The sequence below is a fragment of the Callithrix jacchus genome, chromosome 3 (assembly GCF_049354715.1).
Source record: "Callithrix jacchus isolate 240 chromosome 3, calJac240_pri, whole genome shotgun sequence".
Classification (NCBI taxonomy): domain Eukaryota; kingdom Metazoa; phylum Chordata; class Mammalia; order Primates; family Cebidae; genus Callithrix; species Callithrix jacchus.
In genome coordinates this window covers 145,694,653-145,713,244 of record NC_133504.1, presented here as the reverse complement: position 1 = coordinate 145,713,244, position 18,592 = coordinate 145,694,653, and the positions used below count along the sequence as shown (strand labels likewise).

The following is an 18,592-nucleotide window of genomic DNA, read 5'->3' as shown; positions in this document are numbered from 1 at the left end:
TATAAAAACAACAACAATACAAAACACACTTGGGAGTTTCACTTCATCCCATTGGAAAGCATAACCATGTGTTAACGAATGAAGGGAACGACTTTAATGAAGACACAGGGATATTCTCACCGCCCTTCCCACTTCCTGTTTAGATTAAGGTTCCTTAGCATTCTGAGTGATGACTGTTATTTTTACTTCAACTTTTGTATAAAAACAGTTTTTAAGTCTTAGTAAAAAATATTTAAAGATTGTTGAATCTTTAAATACTATGCAGCCATAAAAAAGAATGAATTCATGTCCTTTGCAGGGACATGTTTGGAGCTGGAAATGTTGCCAGGAGCTATCTATCTTGTTTTTCCATCAACAGCATACATTGACCATTAGGGCAGGGACTCCATCTTCTCCTCATTCTCTTCCATACCACCCAGTACTTCCCATAGCTCCTCAAGGTGAAAAGGGAAGTATGGGATGGGAGGAGAAGAGAAGGGAAGGTGAGGAAGAAAGGAGAAAAGGCTGACAGTGATAGTAAGGTAGAGTGTACCAGGACTGACCCCTTGAATGAGCTACAAGTCAGTTAAAAGTTGTGCACGGTTAGCAAAGACATGGAATCAATCTGAATGCCCATCAATGAGAGACTGGATGAAGAAAATGGGTATATATACTGGAATACTATGCAGCCATAAAAAAGAATGAATTCATGTCCTTTGCAGGGACATGTTTGGAGCTGGAAGCCATTATCCTCAGCAAAGTAATGCGAGAACAGAAAACCAAACACCACATGTTCTCACTTATAAGTGGGAGCTAAACCGTGAAAACGCATGGACACAGGGAGGGCTGATGAGGGGAGAGCATCAGGAAAAATAGCTAATGCATGCCAGGCTTCATACCTAGGTGATGGGTTGATAGGTGCAGCAAACCACCATAGCACACATTTACCTATGTAACAAACCTGCACATCCTGCACATGTACCCCGGAACTTAAAAAAAAAAATTGTGCATGTTTTTGTGATGGGAGTACAATGAAACAGGTAGATAAGAAGGAATGAGGCCGATTGTGATAAGACTCGGGATAAGTAGTTTACTTTCTTCCACTATGAGGTGCACAGGGAAAGAATAAACACAGCCTTCAGTGGATGGACTGCCTGGTGTCCAGACTCTAGACTGACCGGGATGAAATGAAATGGTTCTCCAGGGTCAGAGTGAAGGCGCTGCCCAGAGCAGCCAGCCTGTGTGTTCACCCAACGCTCCAGAGAGCACGAAAGACCATGGCGGCCTCCAGAAAAGACGGAACTCCTGAAGGGAAGGCGCTGTCTTCCTCGGCGGGCTACCCAACTAATACCAAGAATAATGTGTTGGCGGATAAATGGTCTCTGGGTGACTGATACATAGTTTCTTTCTGCTGACGCTCACATGACCGAGATAGTTTCTTTTCCTTGGCACTCTGGAGGAAAAAAGGAAGGGCCAACTCCGTTAATGTCTTAGTAGAGCTTCTAAGGATGAGAAATCCACACGCAGAGTCTAGACAGCAGGGTCTCCTGGGAGAATGTACGACAGTGCCACCCATCCCGGAACCCAAGTCCAACCAGGCCTCCTGAAAAACATCTGGGAGGCAGCTCGAACCCCACGCTCGCCGTTTCTCTTGCTCGGAACACCGTGCTCGCCATTCTCTTGTTTCCTGGATCCTCCGCCACAACTCAAGCTCTTTCCGGCTCTTGCGTGAGGTGGAGGCAGACTTTGTTGCGAGTATCACCCGATCCTTCTGCCCCAGAGCCCAGCCCTTCCAATTATAGTGTCTGTGCTCCAGGGAAGATTCTTAAAGCTTAGAAGTAGATTACCTGGTTCAATTTTCCACCTGATTCTGATTAGCTGTGGACACCACGGACAGGATTACATAGGCAGACCCTGTTGGTGGTTAAGCTGGACAGGCATCCCCAGACACATTTACCTGAGGAGAGGGTATTACTAGTAGAAGAGTTGAGACTTTCTTCTCTTCAGGCATATTTGATGTCCAGGGGGAAATGAATGAACAGCTGTAAGGCACAGTCGCTAGTCCTAAGAAGGTGAGCTCATATACTACAGGTTTAAAAGTTTCAACTAAAAGACAACTCATGTTTCTTATAAATATATAACTTTATATATTACATATATTTATAATATATACAGCATACAAATATTTTTCATGTAATACTAAGAGTAGTCTTGAAAACATGTTTTCAAAACAAAAGATGGGTGTTTATCCAAGGTGGGTTCCTGATTTATCTAGAACCCAACTGTAGACAATGTCTCAGGCCCAGATTTCTGTAGAAGTCAAAGGGAAAAAGAAGAGTTACTGGGTCGTGGCTCTAATACCCTTCCTCTTCCCAAATACCCTGGCCTTCAGCTGGCATCAACTAACATGATACCACATGTGCACCCCTAAATGGCCAAACCCTGGGGCTGTACACAGTGCCTGGTACACAGTTGTCACTCGAGTGCCTGAGGAATGAATACAAATGAGTGATTTTAATCACCATCTCCAAGGCAACATTTCCACACTCTGGGAGATTCCGTCTAGAAGCAAGTCTAGACGGAGGCTGACCCAGAAGCAAATTCTTTATGTGTTTCCACTTTCTAAGTAAAACCATCCACATGTCCAAGTACTCAATAAATTAAAAGCCACAAAATGCCCATCCTTCCTTCTGCCTGGGAGCTGCTGATCACATCACTTATCTTCCAAACGTTTCTTCACATTCAACTAGTTCATCTATCGTGCGCAGCAGATCTTCAAAAGAAGGCCTTCCCTCTGGTTTCTACAATTAAAAGTCAAAGAGAAGCTGTGGGTTCCAGAATCCATTCCAAAAACTCTCACTGCTCAAATTCCTAAACATAGCATATTACAGAGAGGCTCCTGCTTTGGGACTGGGACATACATGCTATCTCCAAAGGGGTCTTGTCTCTACCCTCCTCTACCCTGCATGTCCTGCTGCTAGGCTAATCTTTCTAAAATGCTGCTTTCATGTCTCTCTTCAAGACCCTGGTAGATCTCCTTACTGCCTGAGAAATCAAGTCCTGCAAATCTGTAGGATCCTCTATAACCTGCCACTTCCCCACCCTTTCGTCATCCAATTTTATTCCCCACAAAAACCCTCACATGAGCTCTCTATTAAATCGGGCCACCCTCTCCCCTGTCGTGCACACACACGGTGTTTATAACCACCTCCTTAGCTTTGCTCAAGCTGTTCTCTCTCCCTCTAGCACCACTTCCTGCCCAGAATGTCTCTGCCCATCCCAATCAATGCTCTTGGGAGGTAATAGAGCAAGTGGTTAAGAGCCTGGGCTTTGGAGTCAGACAGGCCGATGCTGCTCTATAGCTAAGTGACCCCAGGCAAGCAGCAACCTCATGACCCTTAATCTTCTCATCTACAGAGTGGCCACAGTTGAAGTATCTCTATCTTAAAGGGTTGTTTTGAGAACTAAATCCAAAGCACTAAGTATAGTGCCTGGTACATGATACATGTGAGCTAATGTTACTGTCTTTCAGAAGTCATTTGGTATCTAATCTCTTTTAGAGGTGACATTTCAATACTTCCAAAGACCTCAGAAAGTTGAGGTTTAGAGAAAGAAACCAACTCTGGTAAAAGAACAATACTTCAACTCTACCAGTGACCCAATTCAAAAAGAGCTACTTCTCCAGACTTAGTCCCGAGTCCCTAGCTCAGACAACCATGGAAGGAGTCCCACTTGGGAGTGAGGAAGCAGCCTGAATGTATCAAGATAGTTATTAGCATTTTCCACATCTTTACATTCTTCTTGCCAATATTCAGAACTTGAGGATTGGCTTCCTACCTAGTGCTTGAAATCACTGTAAAGCATGTACCACCTCACTAGGCTATAAAGACTGCATGTTGTCCATCTACCAAGCCCAATCCCTAAGAGATTCAGAAAGAAAGCACACAAAAAAGTCTATACCTCCTGCCAACATCTCAGCATCACTTCATATACATAGGCAGACGCCAACTTCGGCTGGTAGAGTCGGTGCCCTCGAGTAACCATGGTTACCACTTCATAATTGGTGTATTTTTCAAAGGGCATTCTGCCTTCTGTGAATATTTCCCACATTAAAACACCTGGAAAAGGATAAGGATTACCCAATGGATGTATCCACTTCCTCCTCAGGACGGACAGAGATAAGGAAACATGGACCATGGATCTTACCAAATGACCAGACATCTGATTTGCTGCTGAAGCGGCTGTAATTAAACACTTCAGGGGGACACCACTTCACAGGAAATTTAGCACCGGAAGAACTTGTGTACTGATCATCCAGAACATACCTAGAGTAGGACACACCGTGGGTTTACACCTCTGAAGTACAATCCGCATTTCTACTTGCTCTTTCGTTTTTTTCACCCTTACGATGAAAAACACAGTTGACTGAAGTCCAACAAGCATCCGGTTGAAGCTAAATGTTCACCTCAGTGCCACACCTGGTGATTTCCAACTTCCTCTCAGCTTGATTAAGTGCATGAGATGGATGCATCACCACATTACTATCTGCACTTCCATTTTTCTGTTTTTCTTTCTTTTTATAAGGCAATAGAGAAAAGGTATCATAAAATAGTTTGCAAGCTTTTCTTTGGAAGCAGTTTTGTTCTTTAAATAAAATTTTACCCAAAGGCCCCATATGTAAAAAATCTAAAGCAGAGCTGCTCTAGAGGAAGTGGTATAAAGCATCTAGAAATACACATGCTTTCAGCCCTCACAATTCCACAGAGTGCAATTTAAAACTACAGCATATGAAAATAGCAAATGCAAAACACACACACACACACACACAACACAAAATGCCACATGTAAACAGTGGAGTATGCATTTATATACCATAACATCCCCACATACACATGTGCACTCAAAATAATACCATGTAATTTTTTTATGTGAACATGCTACGTCCTTCTGGAAGAACATACAGAAAATGCTAACAGTGGCTAACTTTGGGGGAGAATCCTCGATTAGGGTTGGTAGATGAGAAGACTTCAGCCTTTTCTGTAAGATGGGCAGCACATATTTACAAAAAACAAAACAAAACATGTATTTCTGTATTATGTGTGAATATGCCATTAATTTCTAAAAGCTTTCATGAGAAAATAATTGAAGAATTGCACCAACATCCTTTGCTATATAGATAAAAATGGTGACTCGGCACAAATCCAGCTGCTTGATTGGCAGACAATGCCACTATGGGCTAGATCAAACTGTCAGCCAGGGGAGTCAGAATTTAGGGTATAAAGAGTGTTTTCGAGTGGTTGATGCAAAAGTGCAGATTTTCTGAAAGCCTAACGTGAAGATTGAACATATGAAAGTGGTGGACAGCCTGTCAAATATAGAGTATCTTTATATAAAGCAAATAAAGAGCATTAAGTAATTAATGTCCTGATAGTTGGAAGTTCTGATCCCATTTCTGACAGTAACAGTTTTCTAATCTCCCTGGGCCGGAGATTCCTTAGGAGTGAAACTTGGTCCTACATGGCCTGGTCCTTGCCTGCATTTATAAGCATTCCTGGTGCTGCCCATCGGCCAGCTATTCTGGCCCTTTTTCCGTTCCTTGAGCAAGCCAGACGTGTCCCAGACTTCAAGCTTCTTCACTTGTTGTTCTTCCTCCTGAAATATTTTATCCTTATATTTTCACCTACACTGGCTACTTCCTACCTTTTCACCTCCAATCACATCTCCCCATTGTAAAGAGGTCGTCCTGAACACCAGATCAAGTAGTGACCCTCACTCTTACGCTGCACCATCACTCTGCACCACCCCAAATTATCTCTATCACGGGGGTCAGTCAACTTTTCTACAAAGGGCCAGATAACACATATTTTACATCTTGCAGCCCATACAGTCCCCATGACAACTACTCGACTCTGCATCTGTAGCAGGAAAGCAGTCACAGGTACCACCTAAATGAATGAGGGAGGCTGTGTCTCAATCACACTGTTTTTATGGACAGTGACACTGGAATTTCAGATATTTGTTTACATATCAGAATATTCTTTTCATTTTTTTTTCAACCATTTAAAAACATAAAACCAAAATGAGGTGTGGGTCAGACTGACAGCCACAGTTTACTGATATTGATTCTGCTTGATCATGTATTATCAGGTCTTCTGTTTCTCCCTCTTCCTGAATGTAAGCTGCATGCCGGCAAGGACCTGTAGGTCTTATTCTATAGTATAGTTCAGTCTATCACTATGCCTGACACATAGCAGGCACCTGATTTTTTTATGGGTGGATGTATGGATGAATGAATGCACAGACAGAGAGAGAAGAGAAAAAGAATAAACTAAATACCTTTTAAAGGTATTTTATAATACTATTAAAATTATAAAACTTAAGAGAAGAAAAACACTGCAGACATGGCCATACTAAGAACCTCACCACCAAATACGTTTTATGAAACAAAAGATTCCAGAAATCGAATCCACACCAGGAAATGTAGTGTATTTAACAGGCTATACTACCACCTAGTGGAGAGAATTACTAACATCACAATATATACTTCGTTACTTTAATCTCAGAACACTTAACAAGATTTCCTTTCTGCTTCATCAGTGCAAATTATTCCCACACTTATTAATTGCACCAAAAAAATGCAGATATCACCGAAAACCACATATACTTGGACATACCTGGCCATTCCAAAATCAGATACTTTTACAACTCCCGCTTCACTTACTAGACAATTTCTGGCAGCCTGCAAAATAACATTATGATGATATGTTAGTTTTAAAATTCCACCATTTAAGTAGGAAAATATAAGTTCTGTTTATATTAAATTTAATGTAACCTAGTCAACATTTGCAGAGGGCAGAAACTTCCTCTAATAAGTTGTTTTTACCCCTATGGAAGTATTTCCATTGTATATTTGAAATAAAACTAATAGAAAGGTAGGTCAGAAAGTCTTATTTGTAATAAGGCATTATTACATAATCTTTACCAATTGCCTTTTTTTTTCTGAGACAGGGTCTGGTTTTGTTGCCCAAGTTGGAGTGCGGTGGCGCAATCTTGGCTCACTGCAACCTCCGCCTCCCGGGTTCAATGATTCTTCTGCCTCAGCCTCCAGAGTAGTTTAAAGGTGCCCACCACTCCATCCAGCTAATTTTTTCACTTTTAGTAGAAACGGGGTTTCACCATGTTGGCCAGGCTGGTCTTGAACTTCTGACCTCAAGTGATCTACCCACCTCAGCCTCTAACCGTGTTGGGATTACAGGCATGAGCCACCACGCCAGCCAGTTATCATTCTTAAACAAGGACTAATAGAAGGGTCAACTCACTATTCTCCCTGCCAGACCTGTTCTTACTAAACTATCCGATTTTCTTACTGTCAATGAGAACATCTCTTGAAGTCCTTAATCCAGGTTCTCACTAGGCAAGCTTAATGGCACACAACCATCAAAATTGTGGGCGACCAATCTCTTATCCAATATTTCTGCTCAGTGATTGGTCATATCATCCCACTCAAAGAACAGGCTGGGTGCGGTGGATTACACCTATAATCCCAGCACTTTGGGAGGCCGAGGCAGGTAGATCACTTGAGGTGAGGAGTTTGAGACCAGTCTGGTCAACACATCAAAACCACATCTCTGCTAAAAATACAAAAAAATTAGCCAAGTGTGGTGGTACATGCCTGTAGTCCCAGCTACCTGGGAGGCTGAGGCAGGAGAATTGCTTGAACTCGGGAGGCAGAGGTTGCCGTGACTCAAGATCGTGCCACTGCACTCCAGCCTGGGCAAATGAGCAAGACTCCATCTCAAAAAGAACAGCTATGTATAAATACAGATTGCTTTTTCATTTATATTCCTGGTGTACTATAATGATGTACAAAATTGGGCAATTTACTTTATATTTTCTTGCACATTCTTCAAGGTTACAAGGTTCAAGAAAATAGTTTGATAGAAAGACATGGTATTTCTCAGAAGGAAGACATGATAATATTTTTAATACCATAACCCATGGACCAAGATGTTTTTATTCCTGACTGTTCATAATTCTATTTTCTCTATGTGACAATTCCACTTATATGAAGTTCCTTCTTGCTGAGTGCATTTTAAGAGTCTCTTATAAAGTGAAAATTAATGCCCATTCCCTGGACTGCCTGCATCTTCCTACGAAGACACTTCACAACTCCGCAATGCCTGCACTGGATGGTCAACAGTATTCTTCACCCAGAAGACAAGAGCATCCAAAGTTTCCCATAAGGGGTGACACAAACCTACCATAGTAATACCAATATCAGAGGCAGAGAAATATGAGAATTGCTTTCGCCAAAATATTGTCTGTGTAGACAGGTGTAATCTGCCACACCCATGTAGATATTCAGTTTTTATCAGTTTTGTTAAGTACAAAAAAGACAAAGGTTCTTGGTTCACGAGTTTCAATTGACAGAGATGTTCTTTGTCATCCTTGAGATAATGATGATGATAACTAATGTTATCCACAGCATGTCTATTTTACAAAGCCCTGTGATCTTTAAAACAGTCTTGCAAGCCAAACAACATTATAACCCACAATTTACAGACACAGAAACTGAATCTAAGATAAGTTTCCCAAAACGCACCTAGGAAATCAAGTGTTTCATCTCCAAATCTTCAACTCTCTAATATGCTTTAATTCTAGAGGCAGCATAGCATAGTAGCTAAGTATGGATTGTAGAGCCAAACTCCCCGTGTTCAAATCCTGGCTCTACAAGTTAGTTGCCCATTGGTAAGTTATTTTATCCTGTTTGTACCTCAGTTTCCTCATCTGTAAAAAGGGAATAATAAGAAAATCTACTTCCTAGAATTGTTATGATTAAATGCATTCATCTGTAAAATACTTATCAGAACAATGTTTGTCTAAGGTGATTGTTTTTAAAAAATGTTTTGCTAAGGCTAGGTATGGTGGCTCATGCCTGTAATCCTAGCACTTGGGAGGCTGAGGCGGGCAGATCACTTGAGCTCAAGCGTTTGAGACCAGTCTAAGCAACATGGCGAAACCCCATGTCTACAAAAATTAGTCAGGCATGGTGGCACGTGCCTGTAGTCTCAGCTACTTGGAGAGCTGAGGCAGGAGGGTCACTTGAATCCGGGAGGTTCAGGCTGCAATAAGCCAAGATTGTGCCACTGTACTCCAGCCTGAAATTCAAAATGAGACCCTGTCTCAAAGAAGAAAACAGTTTTTTTTTAAGTTTTGCTGCTTTCTAGAAGAAATGTATACACACTTTATCATTAGAAAGCGAAAACTAAAATATAGGAGAAAGTCCCAAATGAAAATTACACTCTTCTTGGTGGAAGAATTATTTTCAAGGGACAGACAGTCCTAAGGATATGCTGAAAACAGACACAGTTGTAAAGACCAGGTTAAAAAAAAAAAAAAAAAAAAAACAGAAGGAAAAGAAGAATGGAGGAGAGAGTGAAAACAGTTGAGAAGGAAAAAACTGTCCCCAACATAGTAATTTAGAACCAGTAACAAATTTCTTTTTCTGGTATTTTGGGAAGTTAAAATGAGTCTCCATGTTTTCTCTGTGATTTAAGAGATTTTTTAAAAATCCAAAGGACTTCTCTTATAGTTTCTGTTTATAGTGCGTGAGGTGGAAAATAACTTGGGATCTAGTTAGAAAATCAAGGCCAACCCCAGCTTCCCTATTTATCACAGTAGACAAGCCTTTTCACTTCCCTGAAGCTAATTTTCCCATCTATACAACAGCGATGGTAAGAGAATCCACTGTGAGTAGCTGTCTCATGGGATTCTTATGGAGATCAAAAAATTAAAACCTGGAAACTTGCATGGAGATGTTAACTAGGCAAATCATTAGATTTAATGAAGATCTTTCCTTTAAAATTACTGGGCAAGTTAAATTTACCAACTTTAAAAATAATGGTGAAACATTAAGAACAAAACTTGGGTATTAATACATCATTGCACATTTGCTGACCCCATGTTGCAAAGGAATTCAGCCAATGAATGGGAATATGGGTGGCTAGGGGGTTACCAGATCTCTGTGGATGAAGCTGTTTCTCTCCAGATACTCCATCCCTTCACACACATCCTGACACATGCTCAGCAGCACGTCTCTACTGAAATGACCTTGTCTCTGTCGGAGGAAATTCAGAAGGCAGCCCCTTTCCATGAACTCAGTAACAATGTATATTGGTTTCTGCTGAGTGCATACACCATAAAGCTGCACTAACTTCGGGTGTGTCAGTTTCCTGGGAAGGAAGACATACATATATATAAAGTTACTACAGGAAAAGAAACTACCAAGTTTTTGGTGAGGGGCCACTTTTTAATATGAAAAGGTGAGCCAGAAAGATGACAGCAACTTACATCATCACTTTAGCTTCTTCTATAAAGTCCTCCTCGCACATTGCACCTTCCCGAATAGCTTTGATTGCGACTTTGTACTGGGCTCGCCATTTGCCAAGCCTCACCACTCCAAACAGTCCACTTCCCAATTCTCTCATAAAGGTCAGTTCTGAAGGGTTAATCTCCCATTTCTCTGCAGGACAGAAGGGGAAAGCGTTCATATTTAAAAAGGAAAACATAGCATGAATCAGAGAGGGGAAAAAAGAACCTATAACCAAGATCAACCTAAAAATTACAGGATAACACTGTAATAATTCCTGATAAAACACAGAACAGACTTAAAACCTGCATCTGAACTCCAAAAGGTGGAGAGGATGTATGCCTTCTAACCAACGTGAAATGAAGGCAAGACAACTCTGCATACCAGGCTAATAATAATATAGCCTGAAAGTTAAAGGTACTTTTGTCAAACAAACACTTCCTTCTTTACCACTCTTCCTTCTCATTTTTTTTTCTTTTTCAATTCCATCAAGCTGGAAATAATCTAATCTGCTGTTTTAAAGGCTTTTGCCAGAAGCAACTAAGACAATTAAATTGGAAGCTTTCTCTCTTGCCTCCATTCTTATTCACGTTCTTGTAACCAATAAAGCTGGTGAGAACCAAGAAGGGCTTTGATTTATTTTAGATGCTCACATGATAATGCTTATTTTTCACTGACAGAAAGCTTTCTACGGAATTATGAATAATGATGAAAATAGAATACCTAAGTTGCTATGGTCTTAAATATAATTATCTAAAAACCCATGCTATAAACTTATAAAAAAAAACAGTTCTAGTACATGAAATAGTGCACATCCAAATTTATCTCATGACAATGGATTCTTTTCAAGGAAAATTAGTTCATGCAACTGCAAAATAAGAGTTACCATAGCTGAATCCTGCAGTGGTGGGTGCATTCTTCCCCTTCACACTAACTGGGTACCGAAGCCGGGTGGCAAGTCCTAGTAATCAAAGAGAGCATTGCAGTCAAACTCACTCATAATCATTCTGCTTGGTAAAATGCTAAGGAAACTCACTGATAAAATTCATCATTTACTCATTTTCTGCTCATCCTCTGTGTGTACATACACTACCATGCTATATGCTTTTATTCATTCAACAAACATTTTCTTTTAAATCCTACAGTGTTCATCAGGCACCATGCTAGTTTTGTCTTTTCTCAAATATTTTAAAGGATGTTAAAAGGTTTCTAAAAGTTATTTCATGTTCTTTTCCAATATGAGAGCTGAGCTATGAAAGTGAATTATATCAGTCTGCTAAAAATGAAAGTTATTCACGTGATGTGACTCAGTATTCAGGATCTTAGCATAAAGATTGGGCTCTAAGATACCAACAACTGGGAATACTAACTACTGGGAATCAGTGTGGACCTTTTAACCCAAGTTGCCTACAGCACTAAGTAAGAAATAGGAGGTGCCTCTTCCATAAACACCTATAGCACTCTGTATTACCTCTACTACAGGATATTTCAGAGAAATTTAAAATTGTTACATACTTCTCTGTCTCCCCCCAAGTGTTAGGGTCTGGAAAAGTCAGGATCAGTGACTACCCCTAGTCCACCACAATCTCCCCAAAACCTGGCTCTGTTTCTGACATGCAGTAGGCACTTGATACATGTTTGTTGAATGAACTGAGATGACAGTGAAGAATAAAACTTATACAAGAACACAGAAAAAAAATTAGGGAGCAAAAACCCCCAAAAAGAAAACAACAAAATGAGATATGAAAAGGTTCTTTGGGAATAAATTGATATGAACTTAGTTCCTCAAATGTTAAACAGAGTTGCCATATGATGCAGTGTGCTGATAACTAGGTAAATACCCAAGAGAAATGAAAACATATTTCCATGCAAAAACTTGTACACAACTGTTCACAGAAGCATTATTCATAAGAGACCAAATGTGGAAACAATCCAAATGTCCATCAACTGATGAACAATAAACAAAATGCATACAATAAATTACTATTTGTCAATACAAAGGAATGGATACTTTTACCAGTAGGCTGCCTGAATTTAGAAATTCCATCTTCTCCTGGACCTCCTGCCTCCTGGTACAAACTAATTTCCTCTTTCTCTCTCTCTCTTTTTTTTTTTTTTTTTTGAGACAGAGTCTCACTCTGTTGCCCAGGCTGGAGTGCAGTGGCACGATCTTGGCTCACTGCAACCTCTGCCTCCTGGGGTCAAGAGATTCTTCTGCCTCAGCCTCCCAAGTAGCTAGGATTACAGGCACACACCACCATACCCAGCTAATTTTTGTATTTTTAGTAGAGACGGAGTCTCACTATGTTGGCCAGGCTGGTCTCGAACTCCTGACCTCAGCTGATCTGACTGCCTTGGCCTCCCAAAGTGCTGGGATTCCAGACATGAGCCACAGCACCTGGCCACAAACCAATTTCTAACAATGTGTTCAGGAAGTCCATCACAGCAATAAACATTAATGGTGATTTACATTGTCTAGAATCTCTAGTGATATTGTCAGCAATTTTTTTCCTTAACAACATTATATCTATAGTTTGTACAGATCTAGGCTGTGTCTTGGTTTCCATACGTAGATGAAGCATGACTTTCTCACACAACAGGTGGATGTTAAGATAACCACTGTATTTGGAGACAGAAGGGTTGATCCCCTGTCTCACCATTTAGCATTATTATACTCAATTTGAAAGTGTTATTTTACTGAAGAGTTAAGTGTAGACTTGTATGCTGGCCTGAGAACCTAACCATTCCATAAATATTGTGTTAGGCTCTGGGTTGTGACTTAATAATAGGTAGAAGTTATTGTGCAATTACTATGTGCTAAGCCCTGTGGATTTTGTTTACATTATCTGATTATTTCAATAAACTTGTGATGTATGTTTTTAAAAAAGGGAATGGAATACATGTACATACTACAACGTGACAACATCAAACACAATTATGTTAACTCAGAGAAGCTGGCAGACCACATATTCTATAATTCCATTTATATGAAATGTCCAGAATAGGCAAATTTATAGAGACAGAAAGTAGGTTAATGGTCTGGAGCTGGGCTGGTGAAGGAAGATGGGGTGACAATTATTTGGTACAAGGTTTCTCTTGGGATGATGGCAATGTTCTTTATTTTTTTAATTTTTTTATTTTTTTCTAGGGAAGAGGTGGGGCATTTTCTCTGGTGGATCCTTTTTTTTTTAAAGAAAGGAGAGAAGGAAAGAAAAAAAAAGGAGTGAAGGAGAGGAAAAAAGAGAAAGAAAAAGAGGGAGAGAGAAAGGGAATGTTGCTTTATTCTAAAAATGGGTATTGAAAACTTCTTTTCTGCCAATAATTGTGCTTAATAATGGCCGATCAATATTTCATTTAAACCTATAAGTAGGTGTGATGTGGTACTGACAAGAATGTATATTTTGTGTATTTAAAGTGGAGAGCTCTATACATATTTATTAAGTTTACTTGTTCCGGATCTGAGTTCAAGTCCTGGATATCCTTATTAATTTTCTGTCTCATTGAGTCTAAATCTCTTTATGGGTCTTATGTATCTGGGTGTTAGGATCGTTAACTCCTCTTGTTGCATTGATCTTTTTACCGCTATATCTTTGTTACTTTAAAATCTATTTTATCAGATGCGAGAATTGCAACTCCTGCTTTTTATTTATTTATTTATTTTTGCTCTCCATTTGGTTGGTAGATGTTTCTCCATCCCTTTGTTTTGAGTCTTTGTGTATCCTTGCATGTGAAATGGGTCTGGATGTAGCAACCAGTATTAGCCTTTCTAAAAACATACCAAAAAGTAAAGAGCATCAACATAAAGAAGAATTTACATCAACAAATGGACAAAACAAGCCAGTTAATGTGTTTTAAATTTAATCCTAAATTTAAATCGACTAAATCCCCCAATCAAAAGATACAGCCAAAACCCAACGGTATGCTACATCCAGGCAATGTTCTTTAAAAAAAAATTAGAGTATGCTGATAATTGGGACAACTCTGCAAATATACTATCAACCACTGAATTGTATACTTTAAATGGGTGAACTTTATAGTATGTACATTTTATCTTAGTAACAGTTATCATTACCTGAAAAAAGTGAACAGTCACAAAATAACAGGCTTTGCAAAGGGTGCCTTCAATGTGAAACACTTGGCTATTCCCACCCAGTTACATTATTAAAGTCGAAGGCTAGAAATATTTCTATATAATCCTGTGGAACTTTAATTCTCATAAATGTGGATTCTGTCATTTTTTGGCATTCAACTTGTTCCCACCCTGGTAGTAAGTGTACCTGAGCTTCAAGAAGATGGTTAACTTGTGGGACATGATTACTCTAGTCTTCTCTAGAAATCTACAGCCTAGGACTGAATCCTGGCTCATCTGGCCCCTTCAGTGACTATTCTGAAATAGACGTATCTTGGACTTTTGTTTCGTATCAAGGACATGTATACCACATAATGTGAACTTTTTTTAACTTTTATTTTAAGTTCAGGGGTACAGTGCAAGTTTGTTATGTGGTTAAACTTGTATCATGGAGGTTTGTTGTACAGATTATTTCACCACCCGGATATTCAGCTTAGTACCGATTAGCTGTTTTTCCAGATCCTCTCCGTCCTCCCAAACTCCACCCTCCAAAAGGCTCCAACGTGTTGTTCCCCTCTATGTGTCCATGTGTTCTCATTATTTAGTTTCCACTTATAAGACAGAACATGTGGAATTTGGTTTTCTGTTCCTGTGTTAATTAGCAAAGGATAATGGCCTCCAGCTCCATCCATGTCCCTGCAAAGGACATGATCTCATTCTTTTTTTATGGCTGTACAGATTCAATGGTTTTCTTTAGCCTATCACTGATAGACATTCAGGTTGATTCCATGTCTTTGCTATTATGAATAGTGTTGCAATGAATATCCACATGCATGTGTCTTTAAAATAGAATGATTTCTATTCCTTTGGGTATATATCTAGTAATGGGATTGCTGGGTTGAATGGTGTTTCTGTCTTTAGGTCTTTGAGGAATCATCACACTGTCTTCCACGATGGCTGAACTAATTTACCCTTCCACCAACAGTGGAATAACTCATGTCCTAAGGTCAAGACAGAGATTTTTATAAAACTTGCTATTATTTCTGATTTTTCTTTGTATATATAATTCCTTTAATATGCAATAATTTTAAAGCAATCACATTCTACAGTGAACTAACTATAATACTGCTCAAGGAATTAATCACAATATCTGATCATTTTAATCACTACCTTATCTTTGAAGTAGGTTTTAAGAGCTCACTTACCTGCTGCATTGTGCTTATGATATTCAATAATCTCAGGAATGGAACCAAAAGCATGTTTTTCTGCTAGGTAATACTTCTTTGGAGATGTTGTTGTTTCCTTTATATGATAATGCCTGAAACCTGATGAACCTTCTCTAGAACAAAAATCAAAATGCGTCAGAACCTAGTTGAAATAATAGAACTTCATTCTTAAGATGTTTTCTATAAGGGCAACCACAGTGCCCCTCCATATGATCCCCTCTATTCCTGGCACAAAGTTTATTTTCCCCATGTTCTTCTTAGCTTCGTTTTTCACATTAGCACGCCAAAGTTTTTAAAGTAATCGCTGAAAACATGCTTGGCCCTTTGCATGAGACTGTGAAAGAGAACATTTATGAATTCCATTTCACAACAGTTGGAAGTCTTAAAACAGCTATTAGCAGCTACTGCTTTTTATTCCTGTTGTTGCCTCAACTTACAAATGTCTAGAGCATTCAAATCGCCAACAGTGAATAAATTAGATGTGTAAACATTCAACTTTAGGTACGTTTCTGGAGCACAGATCTTCTCTAGTCCTCTCTTCTAAAAATGCTTTCAAGATGACTCCTGTTGCTCTTAGGGTAAAGCTCAGATTCACATGAACTTGACTCTGCTAACTCTCAAGCTTCTCTCTCCTCCCTTCACTCTGTGCTCCCCTTCTACCATGCAGCTACAATATACTTTTCAGTGCCTTGAACTCAGAATATCATCTCTCCCTTCTAGGTCCAGGCAATTTTCCAGGTCAGAAACACTCCTTCCCCTCCCTCCAGGCTTTTCCTGCTCACCAGTCAGGTCTCAGCCTGGATGCCACTTGGGAGAGCATTCATGACTAACTCAAGATGGGCCTGGGCTGTGTACCAGCCCCCACCCCAACCTGCCACACACACATGATCCTCCCACATGGCACTTACTACCATCACTGTCTGTCACTGGGCTGTAGCATCCACTAAGCTACTGGCAGGCAGGGTCTCTGCCTCCCTTGCTCATGGTTTTATCCTTAGTGACCATCACAGTTCACCATAATTATTTGTTGAATGTTACTAAAGTTATTACAGGCATACTCAACAAATATATATGAAAAACTATAAGGAAAATGACTGAAAATATAAATACAATAAACAGTATATACATTTTAGAAATCAAATTCAGGTTTTCTTTTTTTATTTTTTTTTGAGACGGAGTTTCACTCTTGTTACCCAGGCTGGAGTGCAATGGTACGATCGCGGCTCGCCGCAACCTCCGCCTCCTGGGTTCAGGCAATTCTCCTGCCTCAGCCTCCTGAGTAGCTGGGATTACAGGCACGCACCACCATGCCCAGCTAATTTTTGTATTTTTAGTAGAGACAGGGTTTCACCATGTTGACCAGGATGGTCTCGATCTCTTGACCTCATGATCCACCCGCCTTGGCCTCCCAAAGTGCTAGGATTACAGGCGTGAGCCACCGCGCCCGGCCCAGGTTTTCTTTTTAATAGTGAAATGCTGCATATTTTAATGAAAATTAGGAATCCATATAAACTATATAGGAAGTTTATATAAAAATTCTTAAAAGAAAAAACAGCAGGATTACTCACCCTCCAAACTTGGTATAAAGGGAGACTGTGTACAAGCCTGGTTGACTAGAATCCCTTACCATAAAACCACCTTCTTTATCCTGAAATCCAAGTTAAGAAAAAAAAAAAATTTTTGCTCCAATTACTAATAGCAATGCCATGGAGAAGACTGAAGAACCAAATATTATAATTTTATGGTGATTGTTCTTTTCCAGAAAATCTGCTTTGAAGAAGCACAACTTTCCAGTAGGGCCCTTTTGTTTCTCCCACCCACATGACTTTGTAATTCAAATGACTGCGCTGTTAGTAGTTAAAGGAATCACACTCAATTCCCCACAATCACAAATCCTCACAAATGGTGAGACATTTCACTCAGATAATCTCTCAGTGCCCTTCCAGAAGTGAGAGACAAGATTTTGCAATTCCTTTAAGGCCTGGATATATAGAAAAACTGTCATGGAAAAATGTATTTCTTAATGATTGAGTTTCATTTCATACATTTTTTTGTATTTGTTTTAAGCTCTGATTCCTAACTCAGTATGATTTTCAATTTACATAGCACTTTTCCTATAAATGTCTCAGTGCTTTTTTGGGGGAAGACAAAGTCTTGAATTGTCACCCAGGCTAGAGTGCAGTGGCACAATCTCAGCTCACCACAACCTCCACCTCCCAAGTTCAAGCAATTCTCCTGTCTCAGCTTCCCAAATAGCTGGGATTATAGGCATGCACCACCAGGCCCATCTAATTTTTGTATATTTAGTAGAGACAGGATTTCACTATGTTAGATAGCTTGGTTTCGAACTCCTGATCTCCAGTGATCCTCTCGCCTCGACCTCCCAAAGTGCTGGGATTACAGGCATGAGCCACCACACACAGCCAAATATCAGTCTTTACAAAAGGAGAGATGGAGTCGCAAGTAACTTAAGCAGGGAAAATCAAAAGTTGGAAACAATGCTAAAAGACTAAAGGTGAAATCTTTCTCAGGTTCCAAGCTGAAAAGCAGCAAATGAACACTATGAACCTCAAATATCTCTCTGCTAAGTAATACCACCATCAATCTCTAGCATTTAAATTGCTTTAAGATGAAAAAGTGTGTTTATTCGTTGAAAAATAAAATAAATTGTACTCTTCTTCATAGGAAAAACAATGGAATTAAATAAGGCCCCACAAACATATCTGGTAACAATTAGGGATAATCATTGTAACAATTGGTCAGTAAAAAGTATAACAGAGGCCAGGCACAGTGGCTCATGCCTATAATCCCAGCACTTTGGGAGGTGAGGCGGGCAGATCAGTCGAGGTCAGGAGTTCCAGACTAGACTGGCCAACATGGTGAAACCCCAACTCTACTTAAAATACCCCATCTCTACTAAAACTTAGTCAGGCATGGTGGTGCATGCCT

The 18,592-nt window shown here is 39.8% G+C and overlaps 1 protein-coding gene across 4 annotated transcripts in view; it reads right to left on the bottom strand.

Moving 5' to 3' along the window:
* Positions 1-71: 71 nt before the first annotated feature.
* Positions 72-18,592, bottom strand: part of TEC (tec protein tyrosine kinase) — a 141,759-nt gene continuing 123,238 nt past the window's right edge. For 2 of the 4 annotated variants that reach the window (XM_002806664.6, XM_054253368.2), the window contains 9 exons: positions 17,212-17,291; positions 15,623-15,756; positions 11,235-11,309; positions 10,330-10,501; positions 9,995-10,211; positions 6,654-6,718; positions 4,186-4,304; positions 3,940-4,097; positions 72-2,780 (listed from right to left, as the gene is read on the bottom strand). In XM_002806664.6, coding sequence (XP_002806710.1) covers positions 2,697-2,780; positions 3,940-4,097; positions 4,186-4,304; positions 6,654-6,718; positions 9,995-10,211; positions 10,330-10,501; positions 11,235-11,309; positions 15,623-15,756; positions 17,212-17,291 — 1,104 coding nt within the window. In that variant the 3' untranslated portion in view covers positions 72-2,696. The other 2 variants (XM_078367975.1, XR_004740932.3) reach the window with 2 other exon arrangements.